At 42.3% G+C, this 27,162-nt stretch overlaps 1 protein-coding gene across 5 annotated transcripts; it reads right to left on the bottom strand.

Moving 5' to 3' along the window:
- Positions 1–301: 301 nt before the first annotated feature.
- dcakd (dephospho-CoA kinase domain containing) lies at positions 302–27,162 on the bottom strand. Of its 5 annotated transcripts, none has more exons than XM_041173376.1 (6): positions 26,949–27,161; positions 23,779–23,945; positions 22,140–22,258; positions 15,332–15,535; positions 3,631–3,718; positions 302–2,770 (listed from the first exon to the last, which is right to left on the bottom strand). In XM_041173376.1, exons 3-6 carry the CDS (start codon positions 22,249–22,251, stop codon positions 2,485–2,487), a joined length of 690 nt encoding a protein of 229 aa, XP_041029310.1. In that variant the 5' UTR covers positions 22,252–22,258; positions 23,779–23,945; positions 26,949–27,161; the 3' UTR covers positions 302–2,484. The 5 variants fall into 5 exon arrangements, with proteins under 5 accessions (XP_041029310.1, XP_041029312.1, XP_041029311.1 ...); XM_041173378.1 differs by lacking the exon at positions 26,949–27,161 and adding an exon at positions 24,380–24,774; XM_041173377.1 differs by lacking the exon at positions 26,949–27,161 and adding an exon at positions 24,066–24,239.

Below are 27,162 nucleotides of genomic sequence, written 5' to 3'. Positions count from 1 at the left end.
GAAACTGCTAGAAAAACAATGAAGCTGGTCCACACTTGCTGTTCCTGCAGCATGGCTTTGATAACGTGGCCAGACTGCAGCATGATCTGATTACACAGCAGACCTTACCCTGCTGAAACACTCAAGGGAGAGAAAATGCCAAATGTCATCAGCGCAGACTATCTGAAGATTATACACACACTGACACACACCGCAGGAGGCAGTTTCTTAAAGATTTGTTTAGGTAAAACCATGACATCAACAAAGCACAAAATAATTTCAACAGATCTTTCAGCCACAAATACTATTCCTTTTAAACTGATTCAAAGGCAGGACAATGAAGGTTTATTTATATATGTCGGACTTCATTTACAAAGGCAAATTCAGGGAAAGCAACTCAATCAAAGGCTTCCTATGCTGGCAATTACAGAGAATGCACATGGGGAAGACAGGTCTGCATCTCTATACACGGAGGACATTGTGAGGCTTAAACTAGATTGACAGAAATTGAAGCTTCAAGGCCCCACTGTTTGATTTTAATTTCTATCTGTCATTTGTCCTGAAACCAAGAATTCATCCTGAACTGAAACGGCAAGGACATCCATTTTCCCTGGAGGACGTATCCCACTTGTGTGTATTTTGACAATTTAAGATTTTCATTTTGACCTGTAAATGGGCCATCTTATGAATGGCAAAAGTCAATCAGTAAAGCTTGTAATTCTAGAGAAGAATAAAGTATTCCTTCTCAAAAAACTGACTCAGTGTATGGAGATAACCAATTTCAGTATGCAGTAAAAGGCTGTTACAATCAACATGAGCTTCCCTGGGTTTGGGAGGAGCATAATCATTATCCAGTAACCCAGGTGGAAAATACACACTAGCCTTAGGTGAGGACAACATGGCACTCGGATGTGAATTTGCCTATGGTTGACCTGCTAGCAATCACAATTTAGATTAAGAATTGGCCACTTGGGCATGAGACTGGAGAGTGATGGCATCCATTCCCAGGGCAGTTACAGCACTGGTTCAAGGGGGAAAAGTAAGTCCTGGAGATGGTGGCCGCACAAGGGAAGTATTTTGTACATTCCTCTTGTTTAAAAATCAAGTCTTTATTTGATTGGAGACTGGCTGGGTTTGCCCATTACCCAATCTGAAAAGACAAGAATCCCACAAATACCATGATGGATATTCAGTAAACAGGTATGAAGAAAAGCAATGCTTCAGGAGGCTTTGGGGGTGATACTGCTCTTTGATGATAGGGTAAAATGGACAGTGGCAGAGGGGCAGCCTGTTTGACATTGTCCGATTTGCATCAGCTTTAATGGAATTGGTAAATCAGGCCAGGGTGCCGATTGTTACAGCCGAAGGTCAATTGCATCCAATTATATTTCTGTGATGTCAATTTAGCAGAAAAATCCATGTGCCAGGGCTCTCCACATCATTTATTGAATTACAAATCAAAAGGTGAGAAATTCTTCCATATGATTTTACAAATGTTGTATGTTGTTGTTGCTGGTTCACGTGCTCCTGCCAGACCACTTACAGGATTCAGCACACTGTCAATCGAGTGTGGATACACTGCATAGTGACAGAATTTAGGTCACAGCTTCAATTCTCTGATCTTGCATTCAAAATTCCAAACTTGGCGTGGATATCATGGAAAGGAAACTGAACAGATAAAGTAAAGTGCACTACTAAAAATGTATTAACCATCATCAACCAACAACACTCGCCTCACCTGCCAGAAGAAAGTGGCTGCAAAGTATGTAAGACCGTAGTGAAACAAAGCACAGCGGACACAGCATTAGTCTAAACCACAGAACTGAGCAGCAGATGTGGTTAAGTGAAAATCTACACACTGTGCCACCATATGCATTACACCTTCCCCTTGAGCAAGCCACACTTTTCTCTGGAATAAACAGGCGATAGATCAGAAATCCCAGCGTCCACTTGGTGCGATAATGTTGCCGTGCTTTAGATTCACCCTGGTCGCTCTAGTTAAAGAGGCAGCAGTGAAGTCTGTTACCTATAGGCCACAGAGTGCAACTTACACAGGATCCACTTTCACAAACATCTCCCGAGTGCTCACTCAGATTAAACAAGGAAGTAAACAGCATCCAGTTGCCTATCTTTGATATCCAAATAAACACTCGGCGTAGTTAAAAGCTGCAGTGAGCATCTGTGCTGCAAACAGGATCTCTACACATTGGAAAATCCATTACTTGATTGGTATATCTTAGCCCCGAGAAACTGGCAAGCAGAAGCAGGACTCTGACTATCCATAATTTGGCAGAGGTCTCTTCAGAGTGTCTCTTTGCAATATCAGATATAGATAAAAGATAATGACAATTATCATGAAGAGAAAAGGAGAGAGATAGAACTGAAGATTGTTCAGCAAACAGCACTTCCACCTTATGTTTTATATTCCAATCTTGCATAGGATCTTCTTTTTAGAAAATGAAGCATCTGTCCTTACTTTATCTTGGTTTGGAGCAGACCTTCATTTTAAAAAATGCACCTTTTTATCAATACGCAGAGAAGCCCTCCGATTCCTGAGAGCGTGACCACGGCTAGTAACCGGACTGCTAAGAAGTCCAGGGAGTCTTCAAGCTGAGAGTGCAGTTTGCAAACCTGCCGATGTGTACCGGCGCTGTCCCCAGAGTTATCGATCACATGGCTCGCCAGCTTCCGCTTCTGCTCCAATGGCATTTGGGCACCAATGCGCCGCTCCGCCTCCGTCTGCGTCAAACTATTCCGTTTCATCAGCCGGGTCAGTTGGGCCTGAGGGTCACTATGGCACAACAAACACAGCAGTCAGCCGTATGCCACAGGCACACTGACACAAGACTTCATCAAAAGAACCAGGAAGGAGATGGAATTCTTTTTTAAGCAACAAAATGTTAAGATCTGGAATGCCTGAAAGGGCAGGGGAAGCAGGTTCAATGATAACTTGCAAACAAGATATGGATAAATAATTGAAAAAGGGAAAAAAAACCCTACAAAACTACGGGGAAAAAATGGGAGTGGCAGTATTGCTCTTTCAAAGAGCCAGCACAGGCATGATGGGCTGACCTTTCATGTTTTACCATTCCATAAATCATTGAGTTTTGATTTTACATGTTGTCCCAGTCAATCAATGGGTAAATCTGAGTGGTTTGGCATCAAGCTATACAAAGCAGAAAGAGCCAGGTCTTGTTCCTGCTCTGTGCTGAATTAGCTGATCTGAGCAGGTGTCAACTCTTGGGGCATTAAATTAGGAAAGGGGAAAACTAAGATTCCAACAGGCTTCCTGCTCCTGTTTGTTATGTAGCTCCTTAACTTACATCCTCCTGGCTATACAGGGCTTTTCTGTAATGTCTTCTATGCAAAAATGGCCAGGCAACACTCACTTCCTGGGCATGGAGAATTGTGTTCAGGGCACAGTGCCTCACAATATGCCCCCCTCTACCCCGACCCAAAAGTGACCACTCAGCGTACAGGAGATTTTTTTTTTAAACCAGCCAATGCCCCTGGGCACCTTACTTCTGCACCAATTTAAACTGGGGATGTGAGGAAGAGGATAAAGGATGCCCACAATTCGCTGGTACACAGACTATTGAGTAAGATCAAGTGACTAAGCCACTGGCTTTCTCCAGCTTTACACAAACTTACCAGTAAACAACTACAGTGTGCTTCATAAACTTGGCTAACTTGTTAGTCTCGAACAAGAGTGGAACATCGAGGATAACATACCGGTATCCTGCAGATAAGGAAACAAGAAGGTTATACTCCTGTACTGTGCTAGACCAAACAAATCAGTTTCTAGCCTGTGCGGCCTCAGATAGCATTGTTTTCTCCAAAGATTACAATTTGAGAGAGAAAATGCAGATGGGTTGGTAAATTAATCAGGGAGTGGGTTAGATGATGGTCTTTATGCTTCAGCAAACTAGTTTCAAAAATAGCCTCTCTGCTGGCTGCCCTTAATGACCATAATCCCACAGCACAAATCAGCAATAACTCTGCACCAATTGACCATTCGCCTGCAATTCAGCAGTAATTAACACAAACTAGTACTCAATACAGTATCAAGTATATAAGAAACAGCAGGAGCAGACCATGCGACCCCTCAATTCTGCTCTGCCATTCAATAAGATCGCGGTTGATCTTTGACTTCAATTCCACTTTTCTGCCCAATCCCCATATTCCTGGATTCCCAAAGGATCTATCTATCTATCTCAGTCTTGAATATATTCAACAACTCAGCAGCCACAACCTTCCAGGATAGAGAACTCCAAAGATTTACAACCTTCTGAGTACAGAAATTCTTCTTCACCTCAGTTCTAAATGATCATTCTCTTATCCTGAGACTGTGCCCCTAGCTCTAGACACTCCAGTCACAGACAAGAGCCTCTCACTGTCTACCCTGTCAAGCCCCTTCAGAAACTTCTATGTTTCAATGAGATCATTTCCCATTTTTCAAAATTCCACATAGCAAAGATCCAATCTCAACCCTCTCAGCCCTTCTCTGTATTCTCTCCAAGGCAAACATGTCCTTCCTTAGATAAGGAGACCAAAGCTGTGCACAGAACTCCAGGTGTGGTCTCAAAGTCCTGTACAATTATTTTATCCTTTCAAGGGATGTGGCAAGGCCAGCATTTGTTGTCCATCCCTAATTGCCCTTTAACTGAGTGGCCTGCTACTTTCAGAGGGCAGTTAAGAGTAAACCACATTGCTGCGCTTCTGAAGTCATATGTAGGTCAGACCAGTTAAGGGTGGCAAATTTCATTCCCTAAGGGACTAGATCAATGACATAATTGCTGACACTAGCTTTCAAATTTTTATTAATTAACTGAATTTAAATTCCGTCAGCTGCGATGGTGGATTTGAACCCATGTCCCCAAGTCATTACTGATTCTGATGAAGAGTCATACAGACTCGAAACGTTAACTCTGTCTTTCTCTCCACAGATACTGTCAGATCTGCTGAGTTTTTCCAGCAATTTTTGTTTTTGTTTCAGATATCCAGCATCCGCAGTATTTTACTTTTATCCCCAAGTCATTAGCATGGGCCTCTGGTTTACTTTTGTATTCCAACTCCCTTGCAAAGACCAACATGCCATTTGCCTTTCTAATTGTTTGCCGGACGTGCATGTTGCCTTATGTGATTCATGCACGAAGACACTCAAATCCCTCTGAATATCAACATTTAAAACACCTCACATTTCCCCACATTATACTCCATCTATCACCTTAGTGCCTACTCAATTAACCAGTCTATATCCCATTGCAGCCTCAGTGTTGTCCTCGTTTACTGTCCTACCTAGCTTTGCATAGACAGCAAATTTAGATACTTTACTCTCTGTATCCTCATCTAAGTTATTAATATAGCTGAGGCCCCAGCACTAAACCGTGTGGCATCCCACTACTTGCAGAATGGCAACTTGAAAATGCTCCATTTATTCAGTTTGGGTTCTGCCAGGGTCAGTTTCTGACCTCACTAGAGCCTTGGTTCAAACATGGACAAAAGAGCTGAACTCATGGTGAAGTGAGAGTGACTGCCATTGACATCAAGACAGCATTTGACAGAATATGGCATCAAGGAGCCCCAGCAAAACTGGAGTCAATGGGAATCAGGGAGAAAGCTCTCCGCTGGTTGGAATAATACCTAACACAAAGGAAGATGGCTGTGGTTGGAGGTCAGTCATCTCAGTTCCAGGAAATTACTGCAGGAGTTCCTCAGGGTAGTGTCCTAAACCTAACCATCTGCAGGTGCTTCATGAATGATGTTCCTTCCATCATAACGTCAGAAGTGATGATTGCACAATGTTCACCACCATTTGCAACTACTCAGATACTGAAGCAGTCCATGTTCAAATGCAGCAAGACCTGGACAATATCCAGGCTCGGGCTGACAAGTAACATTCAAGCCACACAAGGGCCAACAAGAGAGAATCTAACCATCATCCTTTGACATTCAATGGCATTACCATCACTGAATCCCCCACTGTCATCATCCTGTGGGTTACCATTGACCAGAAACTGATATTTATAGCCATAGCCATATAAATACTGTGCCTACAAGGGCAGATCAGAGACTAGGAATCCTGTGGCAAGTAACTTACCTCCTGACTAGGCCAAAGTCAGGGGTGTGATGGAATACTTTCCATTTGCCTGGATGAGCGCAGCTCCCACAACACAAGAAGCTGGACACTATCCAGGACAAAGCAGCCCACTTGATTGGCAGCCTATCCACAACCGACACACAGCAGCAACAGTGTGCACCATCTACAAGATGCACCACAGAAACTCACCAAGGCTCCTTAGACAGCACCTTCCAAACCCACAACTGTTACCATCTAGAAGGACAAGGGCAGCAGACACATGGAAACACCTGCAAGTTCCCCTTCAAGCCACATACCATCCTGACTTGGAACTACATCGCTGTCGCTGGGTCAAAATCCTGGAACTCCCTCCCTAACAGAACTGCGGGTGTACATACACTACATGCAGCGATTCAAGAAGGCAGCTCACCACCACCACCTTCTCAAAAGCAATCAGGGATGAGCTATAAATGTTGGCTTAAACCAGCATGGCCCACATCCTGTGAATGAATAAAAAAAATTCAATTTCTCTGCTACCTGTCTGTTAACCAATCCTTCATCCATGCTAATGATATATTACTCCCAACCATATGAGTCCCTATCCCTTGCAATAATCTTTTATGTGGTATCTTGTCAAATTATTCTTGCAAATCTATCCGCTGGTTCCCCTTTATCAAGCCTGGACCGAATCTTCCGAGTAAGGGCAACGATCCTCAGATTGCTGCTGTGCTCATAAATTTGCCCCGACCGGATGCTGCTCGGCATTTCTACCAGGGTCTTCCGAACCTGGCCTTCACAAAAAAGCACAGCGCAGTGTCCCTCAGGAGAATCCGTTGGAGTGGAGTAGGGTCAGGGAAAAGACAGATCATGCCCCCTTTTTATGGCACTAGCTACCATATGCTAAGTTTAAAGGCCCATTTTGAATGTCAGTGAGTGGATGAAGGGATGGGTGGCAGATGATGTTGGAACAGGGGGGCGGTAGTTAGGTCAGGAGGAGTAGTCAGGTCGGGAGGGGTAGTCGGCGGGCGAGAGAATAGTTATGTAATTATCCAGATATTAGACTCGGTTTTAATCTGTCTAGCATGTCCTGAGTAATTACTCAACTAAGAACAATCGGAACTGTCCAAAGTCCCCAACTTTCGGTTAGAGTTGGAGACATTTGCCATCCAAAATTGCAATTTCCCGGGCTATTTGCACAGGACTTAGGACTTCCATGGGGTCCTGCAATGCATATTTGGCCATATGTCTAGTCTCCAATGATCAGAAACCTGAAGATTTGGCCTGGTCAGTGGCATCCTCAAAAAGCTCTCATAAGTTAGCCATACAAGAATTTTCTTTCATAAAACCATACCATACGATTTTCTAAGTGCCTTGTTAACACCTCGGGAATATTAGATTGCAGTATGTTGCCAATGACTGATGTCTGGTCAAATGGCTTGTAGTTCCCTGTTTAATCTCTCCCTCCTTTCTTGAATAATTGTTACATTTCCAGGATCTAGGAAATTTTGGGACATCATAACTTGTGCATTTCTGCCTCCATTTGTTTTAGAACTCTGGGACGCAGGCCAACAGGTTTCGTCAGCTTTAAGTCCCATTAGTTTTTCTTGTACTTTTTCTGTACTGATACTACTCAAAGTTCTTCACTCTCATTTGTCCTTGCTTCATAATTTTTGAGATGTTTTTTGTGTCTACTTTCCAGACAGATACAAAATATTTGTTTAATGTCTCTGCCATTTCCAAAGTCCCCATGATATTTCTCTCGTCTCTGTCTCTAAGGGACAAACGTTTAGTTGTTGCTACACTCTTCCTTTTTATATATTTGTAGAGGCTTTGCAAGCTTTATATGTATTTCTAGCTAGTTAATGCTTATATTTTGTTTTTTCCCTTTTTGGTCACCCTTTTCAGAATTCTAAAACTCTCCCAATCCTCAGGCTTACTACATTCTTTGTAACATCATAAGCCCCCATTTAAAAAAAAAAAATTAATACTACCCTTAACTTCCTTCATCAGCCACAGTTGCTGGGTCAAAATCCTGGAACTCCTTCCCTAACAGCACTGTGGGTGTTCATACACCACATGGACTGCAGCGGTTCAAGAAGGCAACTCACCACCACCTTGACAAGGGCAATTAGGGGTGGAAAATAAATGCTGGCCCGGCCAGCGATGCCCAAATACTGTGAAAGAATTGCTTTTGCATGGAGTTTTTGTTTCTCAATCTTTTTTGAATTATTTCTTTACATGTTTGCCACTGTTTATCTACCTTTTCTAAAAACGTGTGTTCATGGGATGGGAGTGTTGCTCATTAGGCTGTATTTGTTGCACGTCCCTAATTACCCTCAAGAAGTAGGTGATGAGCTGTCCTCTTGAACCGCTGTAGTTCACGTGGTGTAGGTAATGCTGTTAGGAAGGGTTTCCCAGGACTTTGAAATAATGACAATGATATTGGAAGGGAACTTGTAGGTGGTGGTGTTCCCATGATTCTTCTGTCCTTGTTCTTCTTGGTGGTAGAAGTCATGACTTTGGAAAGTGCTGTCGAAAGAGGCTTGGCAAGTTACTGCTGTGCACCTTTTGGATGGTACATACGAGTGCCACTGTCCACTAGTGGAGGGAGGGAGTGAATGTTTAAGGTTATGGATGGGGTGGTGATCAAGCAAGCAGCTTTGCCCTGGATGGTGTTGAGCTTCTTATTGTTGGAGCTGCACTCATCCAGGCAGGTGGAGAGCATTCCACCAGAGTCCTGACTTGTGCTTTGTAGGTGGATAGGTTTGATAAAATCAGGAGGAGAGTTACTTGCCACGGAGTTCCCTGCCTCTGACCTGCTCTTGTATGCACAGTATTTATGGCTGGTCAAATTCAGTTTCTGGTCAATGGTAACCCCCAAGACATTGATAGACGGGATTCAGCCATTGAATATCAAAGGGAGATGTTTAGATTCTTTCTTGTTGGAGATGGTTTCTTGTGTGGCCTGAGTATTACTTGCCACTTATCAGCACAAGCCTGAGTGTTGTCCAGGTCCTGCTACATATGGGCACGAACTGCTTTAGTATAGGACTCTCAGATGGTACTGAACATTGTATAATCGTAAGTGAACATCCCCAGTTTCTGATTATTTGATGGTGGGAACTGATCAAGTAGCTGAAGATAGTTGGGCCTATCCTGGGGCTGAGACGATGGACCTCCAATGATCACAACCATCTTCCTTTGTGCTAGGCATAACTCTAAGCAGTTGAGAGCTTTCCCCAATTCCCACTGACTTCAATTTTGCTACGGCTCCTTGGAAAAACAAATACAGCCGAGAAAACTGAGTGGAGACTTGGAGTTTGGTGAAGAATTGGGGGGGGGATGTGTTTGTTTCCTTTTTTTAATCTTTCTCACCGTGTAGGAATTGGTCCTTGCTCTACTACAGGACCAGGAGTTAGCTGTTTGGTGAATGTCCAGTGAGTGGCTAAAATTTATTCTATTCCTAAGGTTTAAAATACTATACAAATTGGTGGTAAAGTTAATAAAATATATAAAAAGCAACATAAACAAGTGAATAATATAACCAAGTAATTATTTAAAACACATTAAGGATGGCAGGACAGGCTATGTGTCAAAGTTGTTGCATGCGGGAGCTCCTGGATAACAACGTGATCCAGGACAAACATGTCTGCAATTATTGTTTGCGGCTCGAAGAACTTCGGTTCAGCTGCAGACTCCGCGACACATCAGAGAAGGGAATGTTACCTGGATGCTTTGTACCAGGAGGCAGTCACATCACCAAGGATAACGTCTTCTAATTTGGTCAGTGGTCAGGGACATGAGGGTGTGACTGCGAGTGAGGCAAGTAAGGGGCCCCAGAGGGCACAAATGTGAGCCTCTGCAATTGACCAATAGGTTTGAGGTCCTCTCAGCTTGTTTGGATGAGAATTGGGGCTTCAAGTCGGGTGGGGGGGGTGGGGGGGGGGGGGGGGGGGGGGGGGGAAGCAAAAAGGAATGTAGTGGTAGTAGGGAGTAGTATAGTGAGGGGATTGACAAGTGTTCTCTGCAGCAAAGAGCGAGAGTCCAGCCAGCTGTGTTGCCTGCCCAGCGCCAGGGCTTGGGACATCTGCTCAGGGCTGGACAGGAACTTGCAGTGTGGGGGGGGAGGATCCAGTTGTTGTGGTCCATGTAGGTACCAACAATATAGGTAGAACTAGGAAAAAGGTTCTGCATAGAGTATGAGGAGCTAGGTACTAAATTGAAAAGAGGTTATAAATTCTGGATTATTACCTGAGCCATGTGCAAAGTAACATAGGGTACATAAAATTAGAGAAATGAATATGTGGTTCAAACGCTGGTGTGGGAGAAATGGGTTCTGGTTTCTGGGGCACTGGCACCAGTACTGGGGAAAGTGGGGTCTATACCGATCTACACCTGAACCATCCCGGGACAAGCGTTCTTGTGAACTGCATAACTAGGGAAAAAGAGAGGGTTTTAAACTAAATAGTGGGGGCAAGGGATCAAATGTGGAAAGATGTGGTTCATCAAAGAGTAGAGGCAAGGTAACAGAGGAAAATATTAATATGGGAAATGAGGATCAGAGAATGGCAAGAAGTGACTGAGGGGAAAAGCCTAAGAATGCAGTAAGAATGAAGACTAGATGTCACAAAGATAACAAAAAGACTAAATGCGCACAGCATTCATAACAAAGTAAATGAATTTATGGCACACACTGAAGTAAATAAATATGATCTGATAGCCATTACAGAGATGTGGCTGGAGGATGACAACGATTGGGTCCTGAATATTGCAGGGTATATGACCTTCAAGAAGAATAGGAAGCTAGGTGAAGGTGGAGTGGTAGTACTGTTAATCAAGGATGGAATTTGTACAATAATCAGAGATAGACTTGGTTCAGGGGATCAGGACGTAGAATCGGTTTGGGTGGAGATGAGGAATAGTAGAAGAAAGAAATCACGAGTGGGAGTGGTCCACAGGCCGCCTAACAGTAACCATGATGTAGGACAAAGTATACAGGAAGAAATATTGGGTGCCTGTGATAAAGGGACAGCAATACTCGTGGGTGATTTTAATCTACATATAAACTGGAAAAATCACATTGGCAGTAGTAGCCTGGATGAGTTCATAGAGATGAACTTTAGAGATAGTTTCTTAGAGCAGCGCGTTCTGTAACCAAACAGAGAACAGATTATAAAAGCAAAAAACTATGGATGCTGGAAATCCAAAACAAAAACAAAAATACCTGGAAAAACTCAGCAGGTCTGACAGCATCTGCGGAGAGGAATACAGTTAATGTTTCGAGTCCGAATGACTCTTCATCAGACTCTTCATGAAGAGTCATTCAGACTCGAAACATTAACTGTATTCCTCTCCACAGATGCTGTCAGACCTGTTGAGTTTTTCCAGAGAGCAGATTATATTAGACTTGGTATTGAGTAATGTGACAGGATTAATTAATGATCTCAGGGTAAAGGCACCCCAAGGTAGCAGTGACATCAGTATGATTGAATTTTACATTCAGAATGAGAGAAGAGTGGGTCTAAGACTAGTCTGTACACTTAAATAAGGGCAACTATGTGAGCATGAAAGCTGAGTTAGCTGAAGTTAACCAATGATGCACTGCAGGATTCATCAAGGCTCCTTAGATAGCACCTTTCAAACCCACGACCACTTCCATCTAGAAGGACAAGGGCAGCAGTTAGATGAGAACACCAGCACCTGGAAGTTCCCCTCCAAGTCACTCACCATCCCGACTTGGAAATATATCACTATCACTGGGTCAAGATCCTGGAACTCCCTTCCTAACAGCACTGTGGGTGTACCTACACCACATTGGCTGCAGCGGTTCAAGAAAGCAGCTCACCACCACCTTCTCAAGGGACCTAGGGATGAGCAATAAATGCTGACACTGCCAGCGAAGCCCCATCGCATGAATGAATAAAAAACTGGGATACTAAGCTAGTGGATAGGTTAAAAGAGAACCAGTGGCAGACATTTAAGGGGATATTTCAGAATAAGTATATTCCCACTATAAAGAGAAATTCAAAAGGGAGAACTCATCATCCGTAGCTTTTTAAAAATTATAATTCGTTCATAGGATGTGGGTATCGCTGGCTAGGCAAGTATTTATTACCCATCCCTAGCTGCCCTAGTTCAGAGGGCATTTAAGAGTTAACCAGATTGCTGTGGGTCTGGATTTTCCACATTTTTAATTTTTTTATTGAACTCAAATTCCACCATCCGCCATGCTGGGATTTGAACCAAGGTCCCCAGACCATTACCCTGGAGGTCTGAATTACTAGTCCAGCGACAATACCACTACGCCATCAACCCCCTAGTTAACTAAAGAAGTTAGGGAAAGAATCAAACATCAGAAAAAAACATTTAAAAGCATGAAGATGAGTGGCAGGTCAGATGATTGGTCAGAAGATAAAGAACAGCAGAGAATGACTAAAAGGTTAATAAGGAGAAAGAAATTAGAGTATGAGAGGAAGCTAGCTAGAAATGTAAAAACAGATAACAAGAGTTTCTACAGTTATTTAAACAGGAAAAGGGTAAGTAAAGTCAGTGTTGGTCCTCTAGAGAGTGACAATGAGGAGTTAATAGTAGATAATAAGGAAATGGCAGATGCACTGAACAAATGTTTTGCTTCTGTCTTTACTGTAAAGGATATAAAAAGCATTCCAATAATACCTATAAATCAGGAGGTGGAGTGGAAGAGAGGAACTTGGTAAAATTACAATCACTAGGGAAGCAGTACCGAGCAAACTGATGGAGCAGTGGGCTGACAGGTCTCCAGGTCGTGATGGACTTCATCCTAGGATCTTAAATGAGGTGGCTAATGAGGTAGTACATGTATGTGTGTTAATTTTCCAAAATTCCCTACATTCTGGAAAGTAGCAAATATAACGCCTTTATTCAAGAAGGGAGAGAGAACGCAAACAGGAAACTATAGGTCAGCTAGCTTCACGTCTGTCATGGGGAAGATATTAGGGTCATTCATTAAAGAGGTTATAGCTGGGCACTTAGAAAAATGCAAGATAATCGGGAAGAATCAGCATGGTTTTGTGAAAGGGAAATCATGTTTACCCAATTTATTAGAGTTCTTTGACTTTGGCAGGAAAAGTACTGAAGCAGAGTATTACTTAAACAGAGAACGAGTAGCAGCATCAGCATCTCTCACACACACACCACACACACACCTTAAACCAGCTTATATTTGACCCCTTTCCTATTTCTGTTTAGTTCTGTCGAAGGGTCATGAAGACTCGAAATGTCAACTCTTTTCTTCTCCGCCGATGCTGCCAGACCTGCTGAGTTTTTCCCGGTAATTCTGTTTTTGTTTTTAACTACACTACTATATTGCTTTGATTTTTCTCTTCGCATTTCTAAAATTTCCCATCACCTGACCCATAATGCCCTATATACAGCTTTAGTTATTGGGTTCTTACACATAAGCTGGTTTTACTGGAGGTTGTCCCAGTGGAACAATTCTTTCTTTTGCCAGTGCTGGTGCTAGTGTCCCATGAACTGAAACCACAATACTGTTTGAGGCACACTTTTGGCACTCTGATCTGCTTGACCTATGTCAATTTACACATAGGTATAGTTGTAATCTAGAAATTATTATCTTTGAGGTTCTGTTTAATAATTTAGAAACAAGCACCTCGAGCTCAAGCCCCAAAACCTCAGTCTTAGTTCCACTTCTGTCTTGGTTTCTACATGGGCCACACAAACACGATTCTCACCTTCCCAGTTCAGCATTAACTGACAGTCCAGCCCCTAATGTAGCATCAAATGACAGTCTAATTCACAGAAGTGACAGGATGCCTGGTATGAGAAGTGAGGAAATGTCAAGTTCAGTCAGGGGGATTGCTGTTCTACAGCTGGAAACAAGTAACATGGGGCAGTATAAAGGGAGTGTAGGTCTTTCCCTTGCCTGGACATTATGGATGCTGGCATGATAGCAAAATGGAAAGTGTTACAGTCTCCAGCAATGGCGTTAGCTTCCTTTGCCTTGATAAGCACAAAGATTGACTTAAAAGAACTGTGTACAGCAGTGAAATGGTTATATTACTAGCTAAACCACTAGCCATCTGTCTAATTGGGAATGCAACTAGTTACATTTCTGATCAGTAAATTAGAAAATGAGTAATAGATACCATCATTAAGCATATAGTTTTAATCATATTTGCATGGTGTGTGCATGTGCATTTGTTAGCAAAGTGGTAAGATGAAGAGCAGAGTGCCTGAATATTTTTTGATTGTTGAAGTGCTTTATTTCCTTGGTTTCTGAATACTGGCAGATAGCTCTTTAGTAAATGTGCACACATGGACTTTATTTACCTGCATTGTATGAATGTGCATAAGGCAATTTTTAACTAATGTTAGTCTATTTGATTCAGGCGCAATTTACTGATGTTGCTAAAATAATGACAGAGTAGATTGCCAATTAGGTGTTCTTGTGGCACAGTGGGTGGCATCCCTATCTCTGAGCCAGAAGCTCCGGGTTCGGGTCCCGCTCCAGGGCTTGAAAAGCAAGAAAGGTGTGTTCGTGGCATGGCCAAGCAGGTTGACTGCCAACTTATAAATCCTTCTGATACACCTAAGGCAGGTGTTTGGAGTAGGAGAACTCTGTGGTAGCTGCAGTGCAACAGTTCCCCCACATTCAATTACTCCACGCACAAGCTGTTGCCACAGGCTCTGTGGCAAGCACCTTCATCGCTTTGAGGGGCTGCCAGAGGGAGAGAGATTGTCAATTATTTCAACCGAATGGGTTAGGGAAGATCAAGCATCACAATTACAAGTAATGCAAGGGAAGAACTAGTTAATATAAAAGTATGGCAGTTCTTCTCTTCTCAGAGTATAGCGGACCTGCTCAAGTTCCTGACTTGTGATGATTACTAATTCACTGCATATATTCAATTGAGAGATGGACCCATTTCTGGCTAGGCCTAAGATCACCTCACACATCAGGACAGTAACTTGCACTAACATTCAGGGTCAATGTGATCTCCTTGGGCTAGTTTTGATCATCAAAAGGGAGGATTTTTCAGACATTTTTTGTTCTTAACTGATCAGGGTTTTGGTCTTTTTGCCTCTCCCAGGAGGCTACATGGCTGTGGGTAGGGACGGAATGACTGTTTTGTTATGGATAAGGAGTTATGACTAAAGGAGACAGACTGGATGACCAGTAGGTCTTTTCCTGTTTGACATTTTCTTTCATTCATAGGGTTTGCAGCATAAAAGCAACAGCAAGTAAAAGCAAAGTGTTTGCAGCTTGCACCTTACCTCGTATAAAGTATTTAAAGATCTGTTTGAGCATGGCTTTGTGGATTTCTGGATGAGTGATGGAATTCAGGAGCTGACGTTTCTCCACATCGCCAAAGATGACGTTACCCAGCTTCTCCCTGTTGATTTTTCTGTCCTCCAGCAGGATCTCCTCACCAAAGGATCGCACTATTGCCCAGTATGCTGGAGAGTCTGGCTCAACAACTTATGGGGAAAAAGTAAAAGCACTCAATGTACATTTCACAGTTACAAATTCTTCTATTCCCTTTCCCAGCTTTTTTAATGCATGTGTGCTATTCAACCTTACCTACTCCTTAGATGTAAATTCCACATTCTCACATGTTCTGGTTAAAATGTTTCTCATGAATTTCCTGTTCGATTTATTTGTGACTATTTTATATTTATGGTCCCTAGCTCTGGTCTCATCAGCAATCAGAGCCATCCCTGCTGCATCTACCCCATGAAATCCTTTCATGACCTATAAGACATCTATTAGGTCACCCCTCAGTCAGTGTCATTTACAGTGCAGGAGGCCATTCAGCCCTTTAAGTCCATGCCAGCTCTCTGTAGAGCAACCCATTCCCCTACTCTATCTCTGTAGCCACCTAAGTTTATTTCCCTCAAGTGCCCATCTAGTTTCCTTTTGAAATCCTTAATTGTCTCTGCTTCCACTACCCTCGTAGGCAGCAAGTTCCAGGTCATCACCACTCGCTGCATAAAAAAGTTCATCACATCCCTCTGTATGTCTTGTCCAAAACCTTAAACCCTGTGTCCTCCACGTCCTTGTACCACCTTTTCTAGAGTAAAAAAAAGTCCCAGCCTGTTAACTCTTTCCTGAAAGGTATAGCCTCCCAGTTCTGGTATTATCCTCAGATCTTTCTAGCACCTTCTCAAATTTTTATTCTTTTTATAATATAGAGATCAGAACTGTTCACAATTCTCAAAGTGTGGTCTAACCAAGGTTTGATTTAAGTTTAACATAACTTCTCCAAATTACAATCCCAGCCTGTTCAGAATGCTGTCACTCCAAGGCCTCCATCCCCAATTTGAAATTATTTCAGTTTCTACAAAATTCACAAATCATTTTCATCACTTGGCAATTTTAAAAGCAATGTAAATTCAACACTTTATTTTCCCTGACTACCTCAACACACAAAGTTACTGGGACAGGGTAGTCCCTTATGGTGGTTATCCCAATACCTTGATCAGGCAACCATCATTCACAATCAGAAACGATCATACAAATGAAGGCATTATAGCTCATAGCTAAGCAAACTTCTCCTGTCCACAGGCAAGTATCTGGCGGCAGAACTTCTTGGCCGAACTAGCACATAGCAAGGATCCTTCTCTAAAAAAAACTGTGTTTACCTTTTTAAAACTTCATTTCCGGGATGTTATTTATGTCCTCTATCGTGAGGACTGAAGCAAAATACCTGTTTAATTCATCCGCCATTTCCCAACTTTCCATCATCAATTCCCCAAACGCACTCTCTATAGGACCAACACTGACTTTGTTAACTCTTTTCTTAGTTAAATATCTATAGAAACTCCTACTCTCCATCTTTATATTACTAGCTACAATGCCATCAGGGAAGTGAGAAAAACAATTGGAACAAAACTGACCATCTTGTAAAGTAAATAATCAAAGCCAGCATATTATTCAAAACTGATTTCAATGCTGCCTTGTATTTAAGGCTATTTTTTTACAGGCATTTAGATTTCTCAATGTAAGCATCAGTATCCCATGAGACATCACTATCAAATGGGCAGTTGAGGTAACTATTTTGGATGCATTTAAGGGAAAGCTAGCTAAACACACGACAGATGTGATGAACTCTGCACTTAACAAAAAGTTTGTATTTGGGAGATATTCCCTTAACCCAAAGTGAAACTAACTAAGCTAGTTCTGGGAAAGGAATGTGTAATTGGAGTTTCTAGCTGCGAGGTCATTTTTGAGAAGTGACCGGGTAACTTAATGTTGCTATAGAGAGCTGGGTAACCAAAAAAGCAAATAGAGCTAATTGGAAGGGTGGGGGGGGGGGGGTGTCTCACTCAAATTTCTGCTGGCGGTCTCCAGCGCACAGATATGCAGAACTCTTGGTGCTCAGGAGAAGCAGCAAATTCCTCTAAGAAAGGGTCAGATTTCCGATTGGCAGTAAGAAAACAGAACTCCTGGAGCTCTTGGTGAAGCAATGTGTGAGCGAGCTAAAAGGGACTGAAACCTAAAAGCAGCATGGATGGCTCAGGCATGCAAAAGAGCTGAGTATTTGCTTCAAGAGGAGCAGGCTAAGTGAATGAGGAGTGATTTCACTGAAACTTAGAAAATTCTTAGAGTGTGACAGGGTGAATGTACAGATGTTTCCCCTGGCTGGTGAGTCTAGAACCAGGGGGCACAGTCTCAGGATAAGGGGAGGCCATTTAAAGCTGAGATGAGGAGAAATGTCTTCACTCATAGGGTAGTGAATCTTTGGAATTCTGTATCCCAGTGGGTTGTGGAAGCTCAATCACGGAGCATGTTCAAGGCAGAAATCGATGGATTTCTGGAAATTAATGGCATCGAAGGGCATGGAGATAGTGCGGGAAAGTGACATTGAGGTAGGCGATCAGCCATGATCTAATTGAATGGTTGAGTAGGCTTGATGGGCTAAATGGCCTACTCCTGTTCATATGTTCCTACCAGAGGTGACCAGGCCATGAACCAGGGTGGCGTTGGTTGGTTGAAAAGGAACTCTGGAAAACAATGCCACTAGGGCAGTCGTGACCCAAGAGAGGGAGCGTTTGTAGAAGTGCACCTTGTTGGTGTTAATGGCAGCCGGGGCCCTCAGGTGGAAAAAAGTTGCTCGAGGGCCAAATCAATGAGTGGGAAAAGTGAGAAGTCCTATGTACTGGAAGCAGAGTTTGACAGGCTTTAAGACAGCATGTGCTGCCACATTTGTGCTGGGAGTGATGCTGAGATGGTTGAGAGATCTATCCTTGATGCATTAACTATTTTGAGTGAAATCCATATTTCTAATGGAAAATCATTTGTCTGATAATTCATGCTTAATTTTGTGTTGATTTTGGGTTTATTACAATAAGTTTTTTAAAAAGTGAAATCTTTCCATCAGTTCCTTTCACTGGGGCCGTTTGCACATTCTTTTCTATGGGGATTGTAACAGGAAGAAAGGAATATATAGATAGGATGTGATGAAGTAATAGGAGAGGAGGCTCTTGTGCAGCATAAATGCCAGCAGAAAGCAGTTAGGTCAATTGCCTTTTTCTGCGCTATAAAATTCCATATAAATTGGAAGACAGGATCCTCATCCCTTTGATTTTCATATCAATCCAAAAGAAGTTATTTCTAACCACCAGTTACGCAGAGCACCCAGTGGACTGGATACATTCATAGGTCAGGAATATATCACACATAGACTATGGTATTTGTGCTACCTTGAAAAAAAATCAACAGAAATACAGAAGGTAATGTCACTAGGCACCTGCATCACCTGATAAAGGAGTCAGTGTCAGAATGAAAAAAGAGCCAAGAAAATCTCAAGAACAGCATTCAGGGGAAAAAAATATTTTGTCCCCTGGCTCAGATAGCTCAGCATTATCTTGTGTCATATTCTTTCCACTTAGAATTAGAAATGTTGTGGTAAATAATCGGATGAGGATTCTAATTTAAATAGTCCGTCTTCAGTTGTGAAATGACAAAGTCATGGAACAGGTCAATCGTTTTTCAAATGTGTGAATATGCATCATGTACAGAATATCAACGGGGTGTGAAAAATTGTACCGTGTTAAACACAGGAAATGCAAAACAATATTTAAAATAGAAATTTGAAATAAAAGTTGCAAATGCTGGAAACAATAACTAGTCTGCCAGCATTAGAAAGGAGAAAAGGTGGGTTCATGGATCAGGTGAGGATCTTTCTTCAGTTCTATCCACGGAAATAAGAAACAGAATAGCAACAATACCAAGAATACACCTGTGGCAAAGTAAATGTAAAGATTCAAGCTGAACAGATTACCAGCAACTGGCTGCTAGAATCATTGTGAATGGTGTACTCTGTGGGCTGTTGAGTGCCAAGAAACATTTGTCATTTAAGTACCAGACAATGGCCATCTCCGATAAGAGTCTGACCACCATCCCTTGACATTCAATGGTTTTACCAAAGCTGAATTCCATCACTATCAACATCCTGGCGATGACTGTTGACCAGAAACGAACTGACCAGCCATATAAATACTGTGGCTACAAGAGCAGGCCAGAGGCTGGGAATTCACCTCCTGACTCCCCAAAGCCTGTCCACCATCTGCAAGGCACAAGTCAGGAGCGTGATAGAATATTCTCCACTTGCTCGAATTAATGCAGCTCTAACAACACTCAAGAAGTTCAGCACTATTTCAAGACAAAGCACCCCAGAAGTGACACCTCAGCCAACATTAAATATTCACCCCCTCCATTACAGGCACACTGTGGCAGCAGTGTTTACCATCTACAAGATGCACTATACAATCTGCCAAGGCTTCTTCGACAACACCTTCCAAATACATAACTTTGATCATTTAGAAGGAAAAGGGCAGCAGGTGCATGGAAACACCACCACCTCCAATCTGCTCTCCAAGTCATATACCATGCTGACTTAGAAACTTATTGTTGTTCCTTCACCATCGCTAGGTCAAAATCCTAGAATTCCCTACCTAACAGTACTGTGGGGATTCCTACACCTTCAAAGACAATTAGGAATGGCTAATAAATGCTGTTAGCAATGCAACATCCTGTGTATGATTAAAAAGGAGTGATAAGGATATAAACTTAAAAGGACAACACCATTCTGCTTTTGATGCATCAGAAATCGAGATTATATCTTCAGACCAGCAGGAACCTATAAAACTGTACTCCATTCAGCCCAGGGTGATCAATGTGAATAGCTGCAGTTTGCTGATCTGATGCACTGAACGAAACAGATTATCAGCCTGAAGCACTGAGTTCCATAACAAAAACAGAATTACCTGGAAAAACTCAGCAGGTCTGGCAGCATCGGCGGAGAAGAAAAGAGTTGACGTTTCGAGTCCTCATGACCCTTCGACAGAACTTGAGTTCGAGTCCAAGAAAGAGTTGAAATATAAGCTGGTTTAAGGTGTGTGGGGGGGGCGGAGGGAGAGAGAGACAGAGAGAGAGAGAGAGAGAAGTGGAGGGGGTTGGTGTGGTTGTAGGGACAAACAAGCAGTGATAGAAGCAGATCATCAAAACATGTCACAAACAACAGAACAAAAGAACACATAGGTGTTAAAGTTGGTGATATTATCTAAACGAATGTGCTAATTAAGAATGGATGGTAGGGCACTCAAGGTATAGCTCTAGTGGGGGTGGGGAGAGCATAAAAGATTTAAAAATATTTAAAAATAATGGAAATAGGTGGGAAAAGAAAAATCTATATAATTTATTGGAAAAAAACAAAAGGAAGGGGGAAACAGAAAGGGGGTGGGGATGGAGGAGTTCCACTGAGTTCCATATTGTTTCCACTCACTAGATGCAGAAATTTCTTCTGAATTCTTGATTGGATTTATTAATGACTATCTTATATTTATGGTTGCTAGTTTTGTCTCCTCAACAAGTGCAAACATCTTCTCGACATCTACCCTACCAATACACTTATTTTTTTTTAAACTCTATTGGATCACCACTAAGCTTCTGTACAAGTTAAGCAGCTTTTAGGTTTTAAATTTTAACCCTCTAGAAATAAATCCAAGCTTTGTTTGCCATTTTTGGTGACCTTATTAACCTGCATTGCTACTTTTAGTGATTTGTGAATGAATGAACCTCTATATCTCTTTGCTCCTCCACCTCATTTAAGACTCGTTTTCCATGCATAATGTGGCCTCTTTATCCTTCCTCCAGAAAACAAAACCACACAATTCAGTAATTTGCCAATTACATGGTCATTCAGCAAGATTAAAGTCATCTTGTATTTTGTTGCAGTTTTTCCTCAGTATTAACCACATTCCCCAATTTTGAAATTGTACTTCCCATATGTTGAGTAAATTTCTCTTAGGACTCTCTCATTAAACTCTCTCTGGGCAGGTACAATTTGTATTTGATACAGAGAAAAGCACCCCCTACAATGTCCCAGCATAGCTACTGCATGAGGTAGTAAGGGACTAAAATTCCCTCTACCATGCTCCTTGACACTTACAATGCAGGTGCTGTATGGTTTAGATATAGATCAACAATCTTTCCATACTGTTCCACCAAGCACTTCCAGGGCAGGTACTGCACAGGGTTAGGTACAGAGTAAAGTTCTCTCTACACTGTTCCCATCAAACACTCCCGGGCCGGTGCAGAAAAATGGGATAAATTTACTTCTCTGACAGATATTCAGTTCCTACCCATGTACAGGTTCCAATCAGAGTGGAAAGGGATGATGATTTATTTTTTTTAATCCAGCTAATGACTTCCACATGGTTTGTATAAAATCAGCAAAGTTTCTTCTGTCGTCAGGTTTCTTTCCAGCAGGTAGTTTGTTGGTGACATTCAGGGCAGATTCTGTTAGAGAACATTACAAGAACTGTGCCTCGATTTTCATTGCAGTGATAGTTAATGTCAACTGCAAGTCTACACCTGAAGGCAAGATTAAAGTAATAACCCCTACAGACCATGTATTCCATTTTTTCAGCTTAATCATGGACCAATCATCTCATATTCACCCTTGTACTTTGACAGAGGATACTGCTTCTAGAAAGAGAAACGACAATCTTTACAATTCACTGTTGTATCACAGGCGTCACAAATAAAAAGCTTGGATCCACAACATTCAAAACTTACTCTGTCTTGCTATCTGATCAGCATCCACAACTGGACACCCAAGTTCACGGAACACAGCAGCAACTGTGCTTTTCCCCGAGGCAATCCCACCTGTCAGACCAACCAGGAACATTTTCTTTCTAAGATGAAAGCAGAAAGGTTGGGTTAGCGTTCTACATGAGTAGAAGGAAGTATTCTATCAGGCTGAAAACCTTGCCAATGGCATTGGGTCTCATTATACAAGGATTTTACACAAGGCATTGGTTCCATGCGCTCAGTGGAGATAGTAGTAGAGCCACCAAATGGCCTCTGCACTCCTGGTTTAGACAAGGTTCTTGGTGCAGATTATTACTGATGGCCTCCACTGAAACTGTGTATATATAAGTATCAGGTGAAGGCAGGATTTAACTATCCCATGAATTGAACCGTCTCAGTGTCACATGAATACAGATCACATGCCTGGGATACCAGAGAACCCTACCCTAGTAAGGAATTAACACTTTGTTTGGGGGAAGGGAGAACATAAACCAAAAACAAAGTTATCTTAATGGAAAATGTTGTCAAAAATTGTAATTTTTATCAAACAAATAATGTACTAAATTTCATAGTGTTGATGTGCTTTTAACACTGTCAGAGACTTATGGACAGGAATCCAAACCTGAGCAGCTGATAAATAAACCATGTGATTGGAGTGAAACAGATTGGAAAGAATATATTCACGGTGTAAGCATTAGCACCACTACTTTATTCCACCAGCTCACACCACCCTGCCACCCCCAACTCCAAATTCAGCTTTTTTCTCCCGTTCGCTGGTGAAGATTCAGCTTCCTGTGTGGAGGGGGAACAGAGGGGAGTGGTAAAGTTCCAGAGGCTCCAGTCATCCTCCAGGACCCTGTGGACTTTGCACACGTAAACCAGGATTCTCATTATAATTTCTAGTAACTGATATGCATGTACATTAAGGCAGGACAACACTCGGCAGGGATACCTCCCATGGTTAAATAACTCATCAAAACCTAACGAGCAGCTGAGGAACTAAAGGCTGCTTGCATCCAGAGAGCAAATCAGCATCTTTAGGGAGGAAGGAACAGATTTCTAGCTTGCACTCTAATCCAACTGTTATTTGATCCACTGTAGGTGCAGCATGTTACAGAGCAGAAGCTAGAGCTCCAATGAAATGCTAACAATCCATGTAGAGAGCAAAGGGCAGGTTCTATTTCAGCTGTAATTTTAAAAGCTTCAAATAATACAAAATGTGACTGAAATAGTTGGGCAGCAGGCAAAGTATTTAGGGGAACTACAGAAATTGAAAACCATTTAAAGAATAGCAAGTTCAATTGTCAGTTCGCCCAGAGTTTGATATCTTGAAGCGTTGGCATGTTACAAATGGCCTCAGACTGCCTGAATGACCAGAGGCTGGGGGGTGGTGGAATGGGGAAGGGTGGGGTGGGGGGGGAAGGGTGGGGTGGGGGAAAAGAGGAGAGAATGTTACCCAAGATCTCCCCCGTGGTAGATATTACCAGTGCAATACTGAGTGAGTGCTGCACTGCCAGAGATGCCATCTTTTGACTGAGGTGTTAAACAGCAGCCCCATCTACCAGCTCAAGTGGATGTTAAAAATAGGAGGGAAGATCTTCCTGGTGTCCTAGCCAATATTTACCTCTTAAATCAATATCGCAAAAAGATTGTGGTTATTGTCAACTTGCTGTTTGTGGGAACTTGTGCATAGATAGGTTGGTTGAATTTCCTACAACAGTTTGACTTCATGGTAAAGAATACTTCATTAGCTGTAAGGCTCTTTGTGATGTCCTGAGGTCATGAAAGGCACTGTAGAAACAAAATTCTTTTTACCAGAGTCAGCTGACATACATTCTCTGAGCGAAATAAAAATGGCAAATAGGGATTGAACAAGACTGGTAAAATAGCTGCTGACTGAGTTTATCCTACCCCTGAACACAAAAGTGCTTAATGATCTTCAGATGCACATTGCCCTCAGGCTGCCTGCACAAGCAGCCAAGATTGGAGCTTCCAGAATTTACACATAGCAAAAGGGCCATAGTCCACAAGGAGGGAGAAAAGGCCACAAACAAGATTATCAGGCCAGGCACAGCACAGTAAATCAATCGACTGGAAAAGTTCAGCTGCAGTATCAGTAAACAGAAAAGTTCAGTTGATTCTCTAGATTGGTCTGATGGAGAGAACACAAGACAAGGCTCCAGGCAGGGGGGAAGAGCATAAAGCGATACTGAAGCCATTTGTACCTGGCATCAACTCATCAAGTTTGAAGAATGGTACAGCTACATTGCCAAAGTTTAGGGTCCACAGGGGCGCTGCCAGCTCTGCATCCATTTACATTATAGCACTGTCTCCAGGGGTCACTGTGCAATATAAACAAGGTGGTCTAATTGCCTCTGCAGGTGAGGGACATCATCTATTACACAGATTTGCTTGGCATATCATAAAGACAAAGGCTGCCTATGCCCACACTAGCTAACAGTTCAGTTTCATCTGGGAAGATCTGCAGGGAGAATAGGAATACATCCAGTAAAACAGCTGAGCTTGCACAATGTTGCACAATAAGTGGGGCAGAGCAGCCTGCAATATAAACTCTTGAAGCAATCAAGTTCAAAATGACACTCCATAGGCACCAAGATGAGATTGCACTGCAGCTAATGTGCCTACCTGCTGCATCAGAAACAATTTGAAGTTTATTTCACATTTTACTTTATTTGTATGCATTGATGTAGGGGATATTAGTGCTAGAGAACAGAATACCTTCTACTTCAGGCATTCAAATCAAATAGTTAGACAGTAAAGTTCCCTCTATTCTGAAAAGCCAAAACGTCTCCACTGCAATTTAAAAAATACTCTATCCATACTAGTGAGACAATTTTAAATTTCTCGCATTCAGCCAAACAGATTTAGAAAAAAAGTTCAATACGAGCTAAAGAACAGTTTCAATCTAATTAAAGTTATGTAGAAAAATTGGCAATGCCAATACTGTATTCCATTAAAACAACTGATAATTGCATGAGGCAGCTTTCCTTTTGTTCTTATGTGCTTAAACTCATCTCTACAAAATAATCCCATAGAATAAATTAAGGAGAGTCAGATACAGTAAAACAAAGCAGGTTTTTAAACATGAGAATTAGGAGGAGTAGGCCATTTGGCCCCTCGAGCCTGCTCCGCCATTCAATAAGATCATGGCCTCAACTCCACTTTCCTCTCTGCCCCCCACCCATAAACCTCAACTGCTTCGTCGATCAAAAATCTTTCTAATTCAGCCATGAATATATTCAACGGCCCACCATGCCACAGACTAACAACCCTTTGAGAGAAAAGATTTCTCATCTCCGTCTTAAATACGAAACCCCTAATTTTGAAATTGTGTTCCCTAGTTCTAGATTTCCCCACAAGGGGAAACATTCTCTCCCATCAATTCCCCTCAGGATCTTATGTTTCATTAAGATCACCTCTCATTTTTCTAAACTCCAACAGGTACAGATCCACCCTGCCCAACCTTTCTTCATAAGATAACCCTTTCATTTCAGGAATCAGTCAAGTGAACCTTCTCTGAATTACTTCTAATGCAATTATATACTTTCTTAAGGAGAGCAAAACTGTACACAATACTACAGATATTAAAGCTCTGTATAGTTGCAACACTTCTGCTTTTATACTCAAATCCTCTTGCAATAAATGCCAATATTCCATTTACCTTCCTCATCACTTGCTGCACCTGCATACTAACTTTCCATGATCCATGTACCAGGACACCCAGATCACTCTGTACCTCAGCATTCTTCAACTCCCTCAAACAACATGCTGCTTTTCTATTCTTTCCGCCAAAGTGGACAAGTTCACATTTTCCCACATTCTGCCAAAAGGTTGCCATTCACTTAACTATCTATACCACTTGGTAGACTATATGTCCTCTTGACAACTTACTTTCCTATCTATCTTTGTGCCATCAGCAAACTTAGCTACCAAACATTCAGTCCCTTCGTCCAAGTCTTATGGAGTTAGGAAACTATCACTAGCACTTGTATGACTCAAAGATCATGCCAAACAATAGATTCTGTAGTAAAATCCACACTAAATCAACGGGCTTAACTAAATCAGAAAGGCATAGTAGAGGCTGGGTGGTGTGGAAGAGAGGGGGAAGATTATGGAAATGGTTAAGGCTACAAGATGTTATGCAGCGTGTGAAGTCACCATCATAGCTAATCATACATTGTCCCATTCCAAATGGAGGTTGATCCAATGTAGGATAAATTTTAAGATCTTCTAGTTCCCACAAAATCCCCATGTTACCCTCTACTAGAAATGTATATTCATCAAAAGGCATCAAATACCCAAGGATGTTAATGAAGACATCTGGTTTAGTAGTACCAGCTCTCTGCAGAGATCTAGCATAGACACTACCGGCCAAATGTACTTTAACGATTCTAACAGATTGAAATATTGTGTTTGTTGAGTTAAGGAGGGACCCTCTAACTGGGTTTAACATGCCGGGGTTAGAGGTGAATGACCAGCTAAGGATTTCTGTCGTCTGGGTAAATGTGTCCGGTAGACACGATTGAACTCAGCTGCGATGCCTTCCACAGTGGAATGGCCTCAGGAGCGGCAGCCCGAGGTGAAGTATTACCACTTGGATAAGGTGCCGGAGGTTAGTATCTGGGAAGTGGGTGAGGACATGGGGACAGAGGGAGCCGGGCCCCGGATTGTGGCCTCAAGCCGGGCTTGCGACCAATAACCGCTGCCGCGTGTCCTGATGTCGAGGGACGGCTTCAGCCACTTCTCCTGCCCAGCCTGCCCCTCCCTACTCACGTTAATCAGCCTCTTGGTGCCTCGACAACTTGCCAGCTTACTCACCGGACACCACAAGAAGATGCTCGCTCATTGGCCAGAGTGCCGAGAGCCCACCAATCAATGTGAATGTTACTCAGTCCCTAGCAGTCGGGTTGCTAAGGCCAAGCGCTGCCATCAAAGAGTGTACTCTATAAATATATTGTGCTTGATGGAGCTCACCAGCATGCTAATA

The sequence above is a fragment of the Carcharodon carcharias genome, chromosome 23 (assembly GCF_017639515.1).
Source record: "Carcharodon carcharias isolate sCarCar2 chromosome 23, sCarCar2.pri, whole genome shotgun sequence".
Classification (NCBI taxonomy): Eukaryota; Metazoa; Chordata; class Chondrichthyes; order Lamniformes; family Lamnidae; genus Carcharodon; species Carcharodon carcharias.
Note: the sequence above shows the minus strand (reverse complement) of the source record. Positions and strands in the feature narration are given on the sequence as shown.

Coding starts and splice junctions, on each gene's coding strand:
- dcakd (XM_041173375.1), bottom strand. CDS start 22,251: ATGTTCCTGGTTGGTCTGACAGGTGGGATTGCCTCGGGGAAAAGCACA. Junction 15,536..22,139: donor TGATCAGATAGCAAGACAGA/GTAAGTTTTGAA, acceptor TTTCCCCATAAG/TTGTTGAGCCAGACTCTCCA. Junction 3,719..15,331: donor CTTTAAATACTTTATACGAG/GTAAGGTGCAAG, acceptor CCTTATCTGCAG/GATACCGGTATGTTATCCTC.